This window comes from Girardinichthys multiradiatus, chromosome 13 (genome assembly GCF_021462225.1).
Source record: "Girardinichthys multiradiatus isolate DD_20200921_A chromosome 13, DD_fGirMul_XY1, whole genome shotgun sequence".
Taxonomy (NCBI): Eukaryota; Metazoa; Chordata; class Actinopteri; order Cyprinodontiformes; family Goodeidae; genus Girardinichthys; species Girardinichthys multiradiatus.
In genome coordinates, this window is record NC_061806.1 from 16,721,284 (window position 1) to 16,735,357 (window position 14,074).

Genomic DNA, 14,074 nt, shown 5'->3' on the forward strand with positions numbered 1-14,074 from the left:
CTTGGTGCTTTGGGAGGGAAACAGGGTCCCAGCATCACAGATCTTCAACCATACTTGGCAGTGGGTATGATGTGCTTTTCACATTCTCATTATGTGTTTCAAATTGAGGCCACCAGGAGTGTTTGTTGCTGAAAACCTCAATCTTAGTTTCATCTGATAAAAGCACATGATTCCAGATACAATCCACCTATAGTTTTATAAGATTTTCAGTCTGAGATTGTCCTACTGCAATAAATTGTTAATTTGTAATAAGGCTTTTTACGCCTCTTTATCCAGGGGTGCCAACATTAGTGACCGGCACTGTACACACACAATCAGCTAACTACAAGTAATTTTGGCTGAAAGTATGTCTCACTGACCAATAACATTTGTTGGACACTTGTTGTAGACCGTTTCTCCAGCGGAGGCTCTCTTCCATGACATCGAAAGGAGGTGCTCATCTTTGCATATCTCATGAGGAGCTGAGGAAGAGAAGGGAGCATTAAATGGAACATGTAGCACAGTCTAGCGGGCAAATAGAGTCCCACAGACTCAATAGCTGAAAAAAAGTGACAGAACAGTCAAAAAAACAAGATTTAAATCTAAGCTCTCCTGCAGCATCTCCCGGTCTTATTCCCTTGTACATTTCGCATTGCTCTCCATCAGTGACATTGCCTCAGTGCAGTATCTCATTCCCTCTTCATCTCATCCCCTCTTTTTATTCATCTGTCTCCCCTCCTCCTCTCCCTCCCTTTCATAACCCTGATGAAAAAAACTGAAGCGAGCACTCTGAAGAGAGTCCAAAGGGGGGATGAATGCTGGGAGAGGGAGATGCAGGAAGATGAAGATAGACAGAGTGCAAACAGCAAAGACAGACAGAGTGAAAATACTATACTAAAGATATTATGTTCCCCTGCAATGCCAGTAGACCAGGTCCTTGTTTTGTGCAGAAGAAGCCAGAGAGATTCCTTAAACAAACAGGGGGTCACGGTGGAGGTTTAATTTTTGTAGCCCCCCTTAAAGCTCAAAGCAAGCAAACACATATTGGACACTAAAAAAATAGGCTTGCATATTCACACAGTGTCTGTCAGGAAACTGACAAACAGACCTGATCGGACTGTTAAGCAAAATGTCATCAAGCGCAAAGAGCAACCAGAGAGAAACAGCAGGATAAAGTAGGCAAGGACAAGAAGTGTATAAAAACATTGTTAAAGAGATGACAAGTAAATGGAAACAGACTAAACTGGTAGGATTAAAATAAAGCATCACAAGCAAGGGACATGTAAAAATCAATAATAAAGGTAAAAAATAGATGAATATGGAAAAAAGCCAGACAAGACAGAGAAGATGAAAAGACGAGTGCATCTGAGAATGCAGTAAAAGTCACTGGAGTATGAACCAATGGGAAACACTTCAATTTTTCATGACAAATATTATGCAAGTACTTTGGAGGTATACACTTTTTTAAAAGAGCGATGAAAACTTTTTTCTTGAAAGATTTCTTCACATCCCGCAGGCTGGACTTGCTCCTGGTGACTGAAACCTGGTTGAGCGTTGGTGAGTCCAGCAGCTTCTCTGAACTGCCCCTAGACTGTGCATACTTTAATGCCCCGAGGACGTCAGGCTGTGGGGGTGGAATCGCAATTTTTTTAGGAACATTTTTAAGTTCAAGCAGCTCTCACCACTGCCCTTCCCTGGATACTGGATTCTTGTGTGCTACAGAATTGATTTTAAAATTTGTTTATTTGTTGTAAAACATCTTGCTCCAACTTACCTTTTGGACTTGCTTCACCCTTACTCTCCTTCACTGACTCAAAGGTCAGCTGACCAGCTTCTCCTGGCCTTTCCAAAGATGAGGCTGAAGCTCAGAAGTGATTGGTGTTTTGCGGTGGCGGCCCCTTAATTATGTTATGGTTCTACGTGTTAAGCAGCCTCCTTCACTGTCTTCTGTTAAATCCTTTTTGAAGACTCATCTTTTTTTCCTGGCATTCAACAAGCCAAGTTTTTTCTATAGTGTGAGTTGTATCTAACATTGTTTTATGTTATTTGCTTAACAATTCTTTACTTATTCTCTGAATGCACAGCACTTGGGTCAACAATTTGTTTCTTTTTAAATTTGCTTCATGAATAAATTGGATAGGAATGGATGTACGTAAGTTCAATTAAGTATATTTGTAGTATACAAATGTTCATGTTTTTTTTATGGCATGGCCCTGTTATGACCTGCATATTCCTGGGATAGTCTTCTGATTCGATAGTTGTCCAACAGATATTCACATCCACACGTGCTTTATTCAAGCATATTAATAGAAGGTCAGGTGGAAAGATAAGCTGTGGTAGAAAAATATGTACAATCAATAGGGAGAACCACAGTATGGAAAGGATTGAGAAACAAAGCCCATTCAAAGGTCTGGGGGAGATTCACAAGGCGAAGATGAAAGGTAGGGAAGAGACACCAGACCCAACATGAGACAAGATGAAAGTCCGACCAAGTACTGAGTACATATACTGTACACCACATGGACACACTATTTAGTAAGTTGAATTACTTTTTTCATCTTTTTATCTAATATTCAAATTTTCTAAGAAACTGAATTTTGGTTTTCAGTGAATGAAATGATGTCATCGAAATGAACAGAAATAAACACTTAAATCCTTCTGTGTCTAAAAAATCTTTGTGATTTTCACTTGTTAAATGGAAACAATCCAAAATATTAACTTTCTAATTATATTCTCATTTATTAAGACACATCTGTACAATGTCCACCATTTATCTGAATACTCTTAACACACACACACATTCAACATAAACATAAAATCACTAACCAGGGCACTTCTTCTCATTACAGGACCGGACCTCCTCTCCTGAACCTTCACAGGGGTAGCCTTGTACTCCAGTGCCCTCGCACATCCTGTAGCGTCGTTGCCACCCAGAGTCACACGTCTTGCTACACAGACTCCAGTGATTCCAGCTGCCCCAATTACCTCCGCCTGGTGCACAGACATATCACCACCAGTGAATAACATGAGTAGGGTTTGATGTGGAATATGAAAATAATGGTTTCATTTTTATGAAAATGGAGAAAAAAAATGTATAGCTAATTTTAGAGTGACTCATTAAAAAACCCTCAATGTTTTTTTTTTCCTAGGGGGCTATTGTTGTAAAAAAAAAAAAAAGACTAATCAAATTAGGTCCCCACTCAAAACACATTCTTATATATGGAAAGGCATAAGCATTCCTTCAGAAAATGCAATAGTCTGTGTTTGCATAATTCTGCTCAAAGGCATTCAGAGCACCATAGCTGAGTGCCTATTTCCCCGCCTTACCACTGCATGAAGAGGTGGTACATTCCCTACTCTCCTGATGCGGCCCCTTACACTCAGCCCAGCCGTGCACCGATGGACTGCAGCGCCTCTGCCTTAGCTGGGTCCCCGTGTTGCAAGTTACGCTGCATTTTGACCATGCTCCCCACTCCAACCACTGGCCCTCCACTGCATAGCAGGGGAGAGGGATGGAGTTGGGTGAGGAGAGACAGAGTAGGTACGTTATGGTGAAGAGAATTAATGTTGTCGAGGTGAGGTGACATGGTTTTAAAAGAGAGGAGAGCAATGTGGAGTTTAAGTGAAAGGGAAAAGAGAGCAAGACAAGACAGAAGAAGACAAAGTGAGCAGGCTACAGGAAAATGATTTCATAAATGGAGAACAAATAAATTTAAGGCTGTTGGGACTTCCACAAGAAGTAACAACAGCTGCAACTAACTGTTCATCTATGGACATTTTAAATATTTTAATCTTTTCCAAAAGACAGGGTTAGAAAAATTGCTTAATACAATATTTGCAAGAGTTCACAGAAAGTGCAGTCAGTTCATATATTCTTGATATTGTTTTATGAAAGGCACCAAACTTCAACTATTCTGGTCTTGTGCAGAAAAGGTTGAATAGCAGTACTGGTGAAATACAGTGGTGATATTAAAGCTACACCATTAAATAAGTAAATAAATACGATTTGGATAGATAAAGTAAAGCTAAAACAAGACCACTGTTTAAAAAGACACTACCTTTTTTTCACAGTTTATTTTCTTATTTAGGTGAGCTAAGATGATTAAAGTGTTTTATTTGCCAAATCCCAGAATAAAGAGGGTCAGAATTTGTTTATTTTCTGTTCACATACAATACCTTTACAGTGCCTTAAAAAAATGTGTAAAAACCCAGATGATTTAAAAGCTTCTGATCATCACAGGGAAATCAAACCAATTCTGCCAATATATCAGGATGGGAATTACAGATTTGCACAAGTTTAATTCTTGTTTGGGTCTGATTTCGAGATGTCTGAAAATTCCATGTTCTTCTATTCAAACAACTATGCGTAACAATAAATAGCAAGAGATTGGTCCTGCTATCATACCTGCTGGTAAGAGAATATTATTACACAGTGAGTGTTGTACTAACATGGGTTGGGAAAATAATTTTTTTAAAAGCAAGATGAATGGTTAGATTACAGTTATTAAATGCACTCAGGGAAAAAAACAAAAACAAAAAAAAACTTCATTTTGAAACTGTTGTGAACACTTGTGGAACAATTCCCAAAATGTTTCACCTTGATCACACAAGGCAATTCTATTAAGAATTAGAAATTGCTGCTCCTAATTCTGGAATTGTGCAAATTGTAATAATTTGGGTATTCCAAACTTGCCTAAATCTGCAATACTGTTTTATTCTGAATTAATTTCAGACAGTAAGATAAAAAAAAAAAAAAAGAGAGAGTTAGGATCGCATGGCACACACCAGCGAGGTAAGTTCATCTTACAACAATAGGATCTGTAGTCATATATAAACTTAAAGCACTGCCATGTTTTAATTAGTACACTTTACAGCTTGTAATACGACTTTATTTTTGTTACACTTAGGCGTCCAAACACGTCCACACTACAAAAATGTCTAGGCGATATTTAATTCAAGAAACAAAACATTCCACAGTTTTGGTTAGTGTATGATGGGTTTTAGAACTGTGTTAATGTTACATTGGAATAAATATTTTTACCTCTTCAAATGAAGTAATTTTCACAAACTGCATTATTTTTTGAAAGAAAAAGTAAGAATCTTTTGGAAATTTTATTGATAAATCCTTTCCAAACAAAGAAGAATGTGTCTTAAAACAACACTACTCAAACTTAAAGAGTAGCAGTGGGCGTACAATCCTTCTTAGGACCATGCAAAGAAGCCCCTGGCTTAAAGTTTCACAATGTATTTTCCACACTTTTGACTTGTGCATCGTACAGTCTTCGGATTTTAAAATTTAACTATAACGCAAATGCGAATTAGTATCATCTTTCGATTTTTCACCTTCAGAAATTCAAACTAAAAAATCAAACTGGGAAGTCACATCTAGAACAGCAAACTTGCATGGTATTTCAAGTAGGTCATTGTAGTTGAAGTTTGGTATTGTAGTAAAGGTATCTTTATGTAAAGAAGTAGGGAGCACAAAATACATAGAAAACTCTTTAAAATAAATAGCTATTTAGTTCAAAAAATCTTTTTTGCTGAAATGACATTTTGAGGACTAGGAGTATGCATTTGTAAATGTGTGGTTTCTTTCAAAAAGGATGGCATTGTCACACCATCATGGGGATGTTCTTCAATTATTGCTTTGTGTGACTTTTACAATAGCTCAGAGCAAGGGCAAACTGCACTGAATGAATTGCATACTAGAGTCAAAGTGTAAACACTTTAAGGCTTTTATTCTGTAAAATAAAGGCAACAATTCCAAACTCCATTCAAAAAAAATAAATTAGAACCATCTATTTACAGACCATTCTTTCTTCCATTAGAGTGTTTTTTAAGATGTTTTAAATCACACAAATTCACTTCTTAACAAATTGGTTCAGGCAATAGCCTTTGCAAATACTAAGTGATTACCATGAATCCTAATAGCCTTCTTTTGTCAAAAGCAACTGGAGCTCTCCAGCTGTTTGGTACTTTCATATTTAAGGTCAATGAAGCCCAACAAAACATCCAGAGGTAATTTGTGAATCAGTAAGGAGATATTCCTCCAAAAGGATTTCAAGAGAGCTATGATTTTAGATCAAATGGCAGAATCGAGACTGCTGAGGCACAGCTCTACTCTGCAGCAATAACATATGTTTTTAGCCTTTATAAAAGTTTTTAAATTAAAGTGTTTCACTGCATCCTTACCACAGCAAGATCAGAAATTGGCTAATTAAATCAGATCGACCTATGAAGTCAAATAATTTAGAGAGAAAGAACGCCTAGGAATTTGGTATTTTATTTGAAGAAGAAGAAAAAAAAATCTGTCAATTCGCAAGGTAAATAGAACAAAATTTACATAAAGAGGGATTTAACAGGCTCTTACATGACAAAAGACTCACAGTTCCCCACCAAGGATCATGTTTGGATAGACAAAGGATTGAAATCCCTCAAGCACTAATAAGGGACCAGGCTAGGACAGAAAAATGTTTAAAAACTGAACCATCTTCCAACAACAATACCCCGTTTCACAAAAAACGTCCATCATATAGTCACAAAGACAAGCCCATCTGGCACTTACCAAGTCTCAGATCTATCTGGTGATCTCCCAAGGTAATCTGGGATTTTCTAAATAAAATTATCTTCGTTAAACCACATGAGGCATGAAGGGGAATTTAGCAGGGTTGTTATAGAGCCATTTGAATAATATTTATGTCAGACATCTCCCTTTCTGATGAGTAAAAGCCATATGTGGCTTGTGATGCTTTCTCAGTTTTGTTCTATTTGCATGGTGTCAAAGCTACTGAAGGAACTATTCAAAGCTGATGTCCAGTGACTGGCTAACATTATCAAAAGGGAACCATCATAGGACTGACACTACCTTGCTTGGTGGCTCAGACGGGTAACAGTGGCAGGTTGGCTTACACTCCCCTTTTTGCCTTGGTCCTTTCAGAGACTGTGATAGGGTGTCTAATTCCAAACTTGAAGTAGTGAAAGGGGCTACAGTATTTTTTTTTTCAAGCCAAGCTTTAAGTCTCTGAGTGGCAAATCCAAGTCAAATTTCTATTGAATGAAATCAACAATATTTATTTTAGGCTTAATTTAATAAAGGGACTTGAATTGAAACCTGATCATTTCTGCACTCAAAGTGTCAACTCTTGTACTATATAGTTTAAAGTTTGAAAGGCTTGTCCTCTCCTTCTTGCTCTAAGTTGAAAGACTGGTGAAGCTATTAGGAAACCATGTACTCAGCCTGCATTTGAAATGTTAACTAAGTAAACTATTAACATTTCCTGAGGTATATTATGAATACTAAATTAAAGATATAATAAGAGTTAAGAACAAAGAAAATGTTAAATGTCTAAATAACGAAAAAAGAAAAGCATTGAAAGTGTCTTTGTTGTAATAAAGCTAACTTAACAGCAAGGAAAAATGATGTCAGAGCTGAATAAAGTTTATTTTGTTCATTCTGAAATGTCCCAAATTTATTTAATGCAGAGTTATTTTTTTCGGTCATCCACTGGGTCATAATTATGAAGCTACTGCTCACATGAACAGGTAATGAACCAGTAAATTCCGACTGTCTGCAAATGTCACAGGTTGAAAAACTAAAGGAACTCTATGTAAGTGAACCTGGGCATCACCACCAAAGTTGAGGTCCATATACTATGGGTTTAGAAACCACCTTACCTTAACCCCTAAATACATGAGAAAAAGCTTTTCAAAAGACTCAAGTCTAAAAACCTTTTGGAGTCAAGTTTCAAGTCCTTAGAGTCAAGTTTGAAGCCTTTGTTTTTGAAAACTTAGTGTGACTCGAGTCCCAAGTCTGAGACTTGAGTCACCATGTCTACTAAACAGCTTTAAATATCTGCTTTAATGCTTCTAAATCAAACGTCATAGTGCACATCAAATAAAGACATACGATTTTACGCATATGAACACAATAGATCAAAGTTCTTGTGGTCCGTTGTGCTAAAAGACCTACTCTGATATTCAACATTTCAAAGGACAGTCGTCTTTAAACTCCGAAATGCAAGCTGAAGCTGTTGTGACATAAACACAAATACACAAACTTCCCTAAGGCGCTGCAAGGAGGAGCACACACTTCCTACCAAACTTCACTTTACATCAACTGTTTGGAGAACCGTGAGGCAAACCAAGCCGCAGGACCTACTTTAAATTATAGCATTACCATCTCCTTCCCTATTTTAAAAACAACTTTATCGCCTGTGTTTGCACCATTGGTGACAGTTTTGTTTCATGAAAAGTGACCTTATAAAACCTCTGCTTTGAAAAACATAAAAGGAAAAACAAAGTTTAGCCCAAAATATTAGGAAGAAAAATTCTAATAAGGCTCTGTCTCAGATTCAGGCCATAGCTGCATTCATGGAAGAGTGAAAAACGACAGGGTCTTCTCAGCATTAATCTTACCAAATAAGAAGCACTTACACTGTGATAATTTCTAAGGCTTCAGACGATTACAAAACCAAGCAAACACACTCTCGCTTGGGCTCAAATCAATTCTGGAAAAATAAAAGTCTATTAGTCAGAAAGCAGACACCACTTTTCTTAAACCGTCTGATGTTTTAATATCTGTGGATCCATTAATAACTCTATTCCAACTCAGAATCCATTTGTCTAAGAACACAGAAAGTCAGAGCAATTCAAATCGTGAAAATAAATATGCCTTTGTAGTGGTATTCATTTTATACATAGTGCTATGAATGAAAAATTAAATGTAAACATGCAAACAGAATATTCTGCAACAAAAAAGTTCAAAGGTAATAATCACCTTTGGTGTTTCCTTTTAATTTTAATCTATATCTGGGACGTTCTATGGGGTCAGGAATCAGAATTTTTGTTCAAATCTTGCTCCACCCTTTTTAGAAGACTTTTGCATTAAGACTTTATCTCAAACACTGCTGACTTCTATTCCACTCCAGGCTGATAAAGACATTTTAGCTGGACAATCTTAGAGAGAGTGGAATAAAGGCCTGCGGCACTCTCGACAGCAGAATTAGAAAGAGCTGCACTCGTGACTTATTGCAATTCTTTACAAGAAATAGACCTAATTGTTAATCTAGGAGTGGTCAGGAATCTGAACCAAGTCAAACATGGAAGTGTCCAACCTACAGACATTTCATGTAACTTTTTTATGAGACGAGGTAAGAATTTTAAAAACCTCAATGGTTAAATCTCAGAGGTTTACCACAGACAAAAATGGAACGGGAAAGTACAGCAAAGCTGATTAAAACAAGAAATATGACATGGCACGAAAAAGTGGCATCTTGCTGCTTTCTTGATCTGCAAGCTAAAAATACATCATTTTAATTCGAATATTTTTGATGTTCGTTCGTTCGTTCGTCGTCTTCAGCTTATCCAGGACCGGGTCGCGGGGGCAGCAGACTCAGCAGAGACGCCCAGACGTCCCTCTCTCCAGACACCTCCTCCAGCTCCTCCAGGGGGAGCCCAAGGCGTTCCCAGGCCAGCCGAGAGACATAGTCCCTCCGGCGTGTCCTGGGCCGTCCCCTGGGCCTCCTCCCGGTGGGACGTGCCTGGAACACCTCCCGAGGAAGGCGTCCAGGAGGCATCCGGTATAGATGCCCGAGCCACCTCAACTGGCTCTACTCCGAGCTCCTCCCGGATGGCCGAGCTCCTCACCCTATCTCTAAGGGAGTGCCCGGCCACCCTACGGAGGAAGCTCATTTCAGCCGCTTGTATCCGTGATCTCGTTCTTTCGGTCATGACCCAAAGTTCATGGCCATAGGTGAGGGTAGGAACGTAGACCGACCAGTAAATTGAGAGCTTTGCTTTTCGGCTCAGCTCTCTCTTCACCACAATGGACCGGCACAGCGCCCCCATTACTGTGGCAGCCGCACCGATCCGTCTGTCGATCTCCCGCTCCATTCTTCCCTCACTCGTGAACAAGACCCCGAGATACTTAAACTCCTCCACTTGAGGCAGGAACTCCCCTCCAACCTGAAGAGGACAAGCCACCCTTTTCCGGTCGAGTACCATGGCCTCGGACTTGGAGGAGCTGATCCTCATCCCAGCCGCTTCACACTCGGCTGCGAACCGCCACAGCGCATGCTGTAGGTCTTGGCTAGAGGGGGCCAGCAGGACCACGTCATCCGCAAAAAGAAGAGACGAAATCCACTGGTCCCCAAACCAGACCCCCTCCGGCCCTTGGCTGCGTCTAGAAATCCTGTCCATAAAAGTTATGAACAGGACCGGCGACAAAGGGCAGCCCTGCCGGAGTCCAACATGCACTGGGAACAGGTCCGACTTAGTGCCAGCAATGCGGACCAAACTCCTGCTCCGCTCGTACAGGGACCGGATGGCCCCTAATAAAGGGCCCCCGATTCCATACTCCTGGAGTACCCCCCACAGGGCATCACGAAGGACACAGTCGAATGCCTTCTCCAGGTCCACAAAACACATGTGAACCGGTTGGGCAAACTCCCATGAACCCTCGAGCACCCTGTAGAGGGTATAGAGGAGCTGGTCCAGTGTTCCACGGCTGGGACAAAAACCACACTGTTCCTCCTGAAGCCGAGGTTCGACTATCGGTCGGACTCTCCTCTCCAATACCCTGGCGTAGGCCTTACCAGGGAAGCTGAGGAGTGTGATCCCCCTGTAGTTGGAACACACCCTCCGGTCCCCCTTCTTATAAAGGGGGACCACCACCCCAGTCTGCCAGTCCAGAGGCACTGTCCCCGACCGCCACACAATGTTGAAGAGGCGTGTCAACCATGACAGCCCTACAACATCCAGACACTTGAGGTACTCAGGGCGGATCTCATCCACCCCCAAAGCCTTGCCACCGCGGAACTTTTTAACCACCTCGGTGACTTCAGCCTGGGTGATGAAAGAGTCCAACCCCGAGTCCCCAGCCTCTGTTTCCACCACGGAATGTGTGATGGCAGGATTGAAGAGATCCTCGAAGTACTCCTTCCACCGCCCGATAATGTCCTCAGTCGAGGTCAGCAGTCCCCCGCCCCCACTATAAAAAGTGTTGGCAAAGCACTGCTTCCCCCTCCTGAGGCGCCGGACGGTTTGCCAGAATCGCTTTGAGGCCAACCGGTAGTCCTTCTCCATGGCCTCACCGAACTCTTCCCAGGCCCGAGTTTTTGCCTCTGCCACAGCCCGGGCCGCAGCACGCTTGGCCTCATGGTACCCGTCAGCCGCCTCAGGAGTCCCACAAGCCAACCACAGCCGATAGGACTCCTTCTTCAGCTTAACAGCATCCCTTACTGCCGGTGTCCACCACCGGGTTCTGGGATTGCCGCCACGACAGGCACCGCAGACCTTACGGCCGCAGCTATGGGCAGCAGCATCGACAATAGATGCAGAGAACATGGTCCACTCGGACTCTATGTCTCCAACATCCCCCGGGATCTGGTCGAAGCTCTCCCGGAAGTGGGAGTTGAATACATCCCTGGCCGAGGGCTCCGCCAGGCGTTCCCAGCAGACCCTCACTATGCGCTTGGGCCTGCCAAGTCTGTCTGGCTTTCTCCTCCTCCAGCGGATCCAACTCACCACCAGGTGATGATCAGTGGACAGCTCAGCCCCTCTTTTCACCCGAGTGTCCAAAACATGCGGCCGAAGGTCTGATGATACGACAACAAAGTCGATCATCGACCTCCTGCCTAGGGTGTCCTGGTGCCAAGTGCACTGATGGACACCCTTATGTTTGAACATGGTGTTCGTTATGGACAATCCGTGACTAGCACAGAAGTCCAATAACAAAACACCACTCGGATTCAGATCGGGGAGGCCATTCCTCCCGATCACGCCTCTCCAGGTGTCACTGTCGTTCCCCACGTGGGCGTTGAAGTCCCCCAGCAGAATAATGGAGTCCCCGGGAGGGGCACTATCCAGCACCCCCGACAGGGACGCCAAGAAGGCAGGGTACTCTGCACTACCACTCGGCCCGTAGGCTGAAATGATAGTCAGAGACCTCTCCCCAACCCGAAGGCGCAGGGATACAACCCTCTCATCCACTGGGGTAAATCCCAACATGAGACGGTTGAGCTGGGGGGCAACAAGCAAACCCACACCAGCCCGCCGCCTCTCCCCGTGGGCCACTTCAGAGTAGAAGAGAGTCCAACCCCTCTCAAGGAGATGGGTTCCAGAGCCCACGCTGTGCGTGGAGGCGAGCCCGACTATTTCTAGTCGATATCTCTCGACCTCCAGCACAAGCTCAGGCTCCTTCCCCCCCAGCGAGGTGACATTCCACGTCCGCCACCCAATCCTCTTTGCACCGTTCCCTCACGGTTCCCCCTGCAGGTGGTGGGCCCACTGGGGTATTTTTGATGTATTATGTTAATATACGTGTTATACTTACACTCATGCCATATAAGCATGAATTAAAGCACCATGGCTTTGTCGTACTATTTGTCTTACTTTTGTATAAGCGAGTCAAAACATATATATATATATATATATATATATATATGCTCAGAGGAGCACAGTGTTCCTTGTCAAAGTAAAGTCTGTCTCAGCCTGATCTAGTTGCTGTCAGCAAGGGACTTATGTTTGAGACTATTATTTCAAAGTATAAAATGAAGTTGTTCTTAAGTTGTTGCCTTATTTTGTTAATCGAATCGACTAATAATGACATTATCAGATTTGCCAACAACACTAGTCCCTGTCACCTTTTCATAAATTATCTGGAGAAATTCTGGGTACTTAGAAGAAAAAAAACATGAAATGACAGAATGACAGACAAGATTTGAACAATATGATTTTTTTGTTAATACAGTGACAAGCTAAACATTAGACTCTAACAATGGTTAACATCCACTTTAGAGCTTTTTTGAAAATTTTTACTTTTCCATAAAACATTGCTAATACCTTGTCTTAGATGTATCATTACACAACAAGCATTTACTGTATATTTATATCAGGTATTACTGAGCTGTAAAATACTTCGAAAATGCAACAGTTTGTGGTGAAATGAATGTCTCCTGATAATGTGCTATGTATATTTCCTTTTAAAAATATGGTTGACACCAGATATTGAAATACTGTATACAAATCCACAAAACATTTTCCCTCACTGCCTCACATTTAATCAGACACAATTTTGCATGCTTTAGGTCAGTCACAATTACAAAGTAAGTATTTGTATTTCAGTATTTGCTAAAATTGTCTTTTAACTTTTCTGACATGGGTCAAACGCTATCGGTATCCTTCCACAAGCTTCCTAAAATAGTTTGCAGGCAGGTGGAGGCAGTGTGCAGGTGTGCCTCCATTAATCTCAATAGTTGCGAATTAACTTGCCAGAAGCTTACAAAACTAAAGCAACATCCTCTGGACATTCCGAAATAGTTTAAAAGCATAGTAATATTTGTGTATGTACACTTTTGATTTGAAGAATGTAGAAAACAAATATTATTATCCTGTCATTAAGCAGACATAAATGAGACTAGAGAAAAAAAAAAATCATGTTTCTTTTTATACACTGTGTAAATATCTGGTTTTATTGCACCCTTCAAGTTACAAGTGCTAAGATGTTGACCGACAAAATTTGTTGTTGTTAGCAGCAGAGAATTTTCCTATCATAAAAATGGTGATATACAAAACAAAGGTGATATAGTTGGATCACAACAATGAACATTCTCCCACTAATGTACAAAACAATTCCTAGAAAAATATTTATTTTTTTAGATCACATTTTACCCCTAAACAAGACATTTTTCTCAAAGGGGCTATGATGGAACCAAGCAAAATATTAATGCAAATCTGCAAGTCTGCAAATCTTGTGCAAATGTTTGGTTAAGGTGAACTGGACAAAAAAGCTAAGCGTAAGCAATGAGGTCAGAAACAGGCTTGGTGTATTGGGTTAATGGGGATGGTACTAACCAGGACAAACGGCTATGTTGCAGGGCTTGGTCTGAATCTCAGGCTGTCCGCAAGGCTTGTCCCCACCTCCATCCATACACTTCCTGATGCGTGTTCTGGAGCCCCGCCCACAGGTCACAGAGCACAGACTCCATGATGACCACTCCTCCCACTGCCCATGCACTGCAAACACCCACAAACATCACGTACGAACACAGAAATGGGGATGAGGAATGAAGAAGGAAGGAAATAAAGGGCAAAAGGA

General features: G+C 41.4%; 1 protein-coding gene across 1 annotated transcript in view; it reads right to left on the minus strand.

Moving 5' to 3' along the window:
- adgrb2 (adhesion G protein-coupled receptor B2) overlaps positions 1-14,074 on the minus strand; it is a 353,452-nt gene that overhangs the window by 168,923 nt on the left and 170,455 nt on the right. Inside the window, exons 6-9 of the mRNA XM_047383933.1 lie at positions 13,831-13,992; positions 3,307-3,471; positions 2,806-2,970; positions 360-461 (exon numbers count right to left, since the gene is read on the minus strand). Of these exons, the coding sequence (XP_047239889.1) occupies positions 360-461; positions 2,806-2,970; positions 3,307-3,471; positions 13,831-13,992 (594 nt within the window). The remainder of the gene's footprint in view (positions 1-359; positions 462-2,805; positions 2,971-3,306; positions 3,472-13,830; positions 13,993-14,074) is intronic.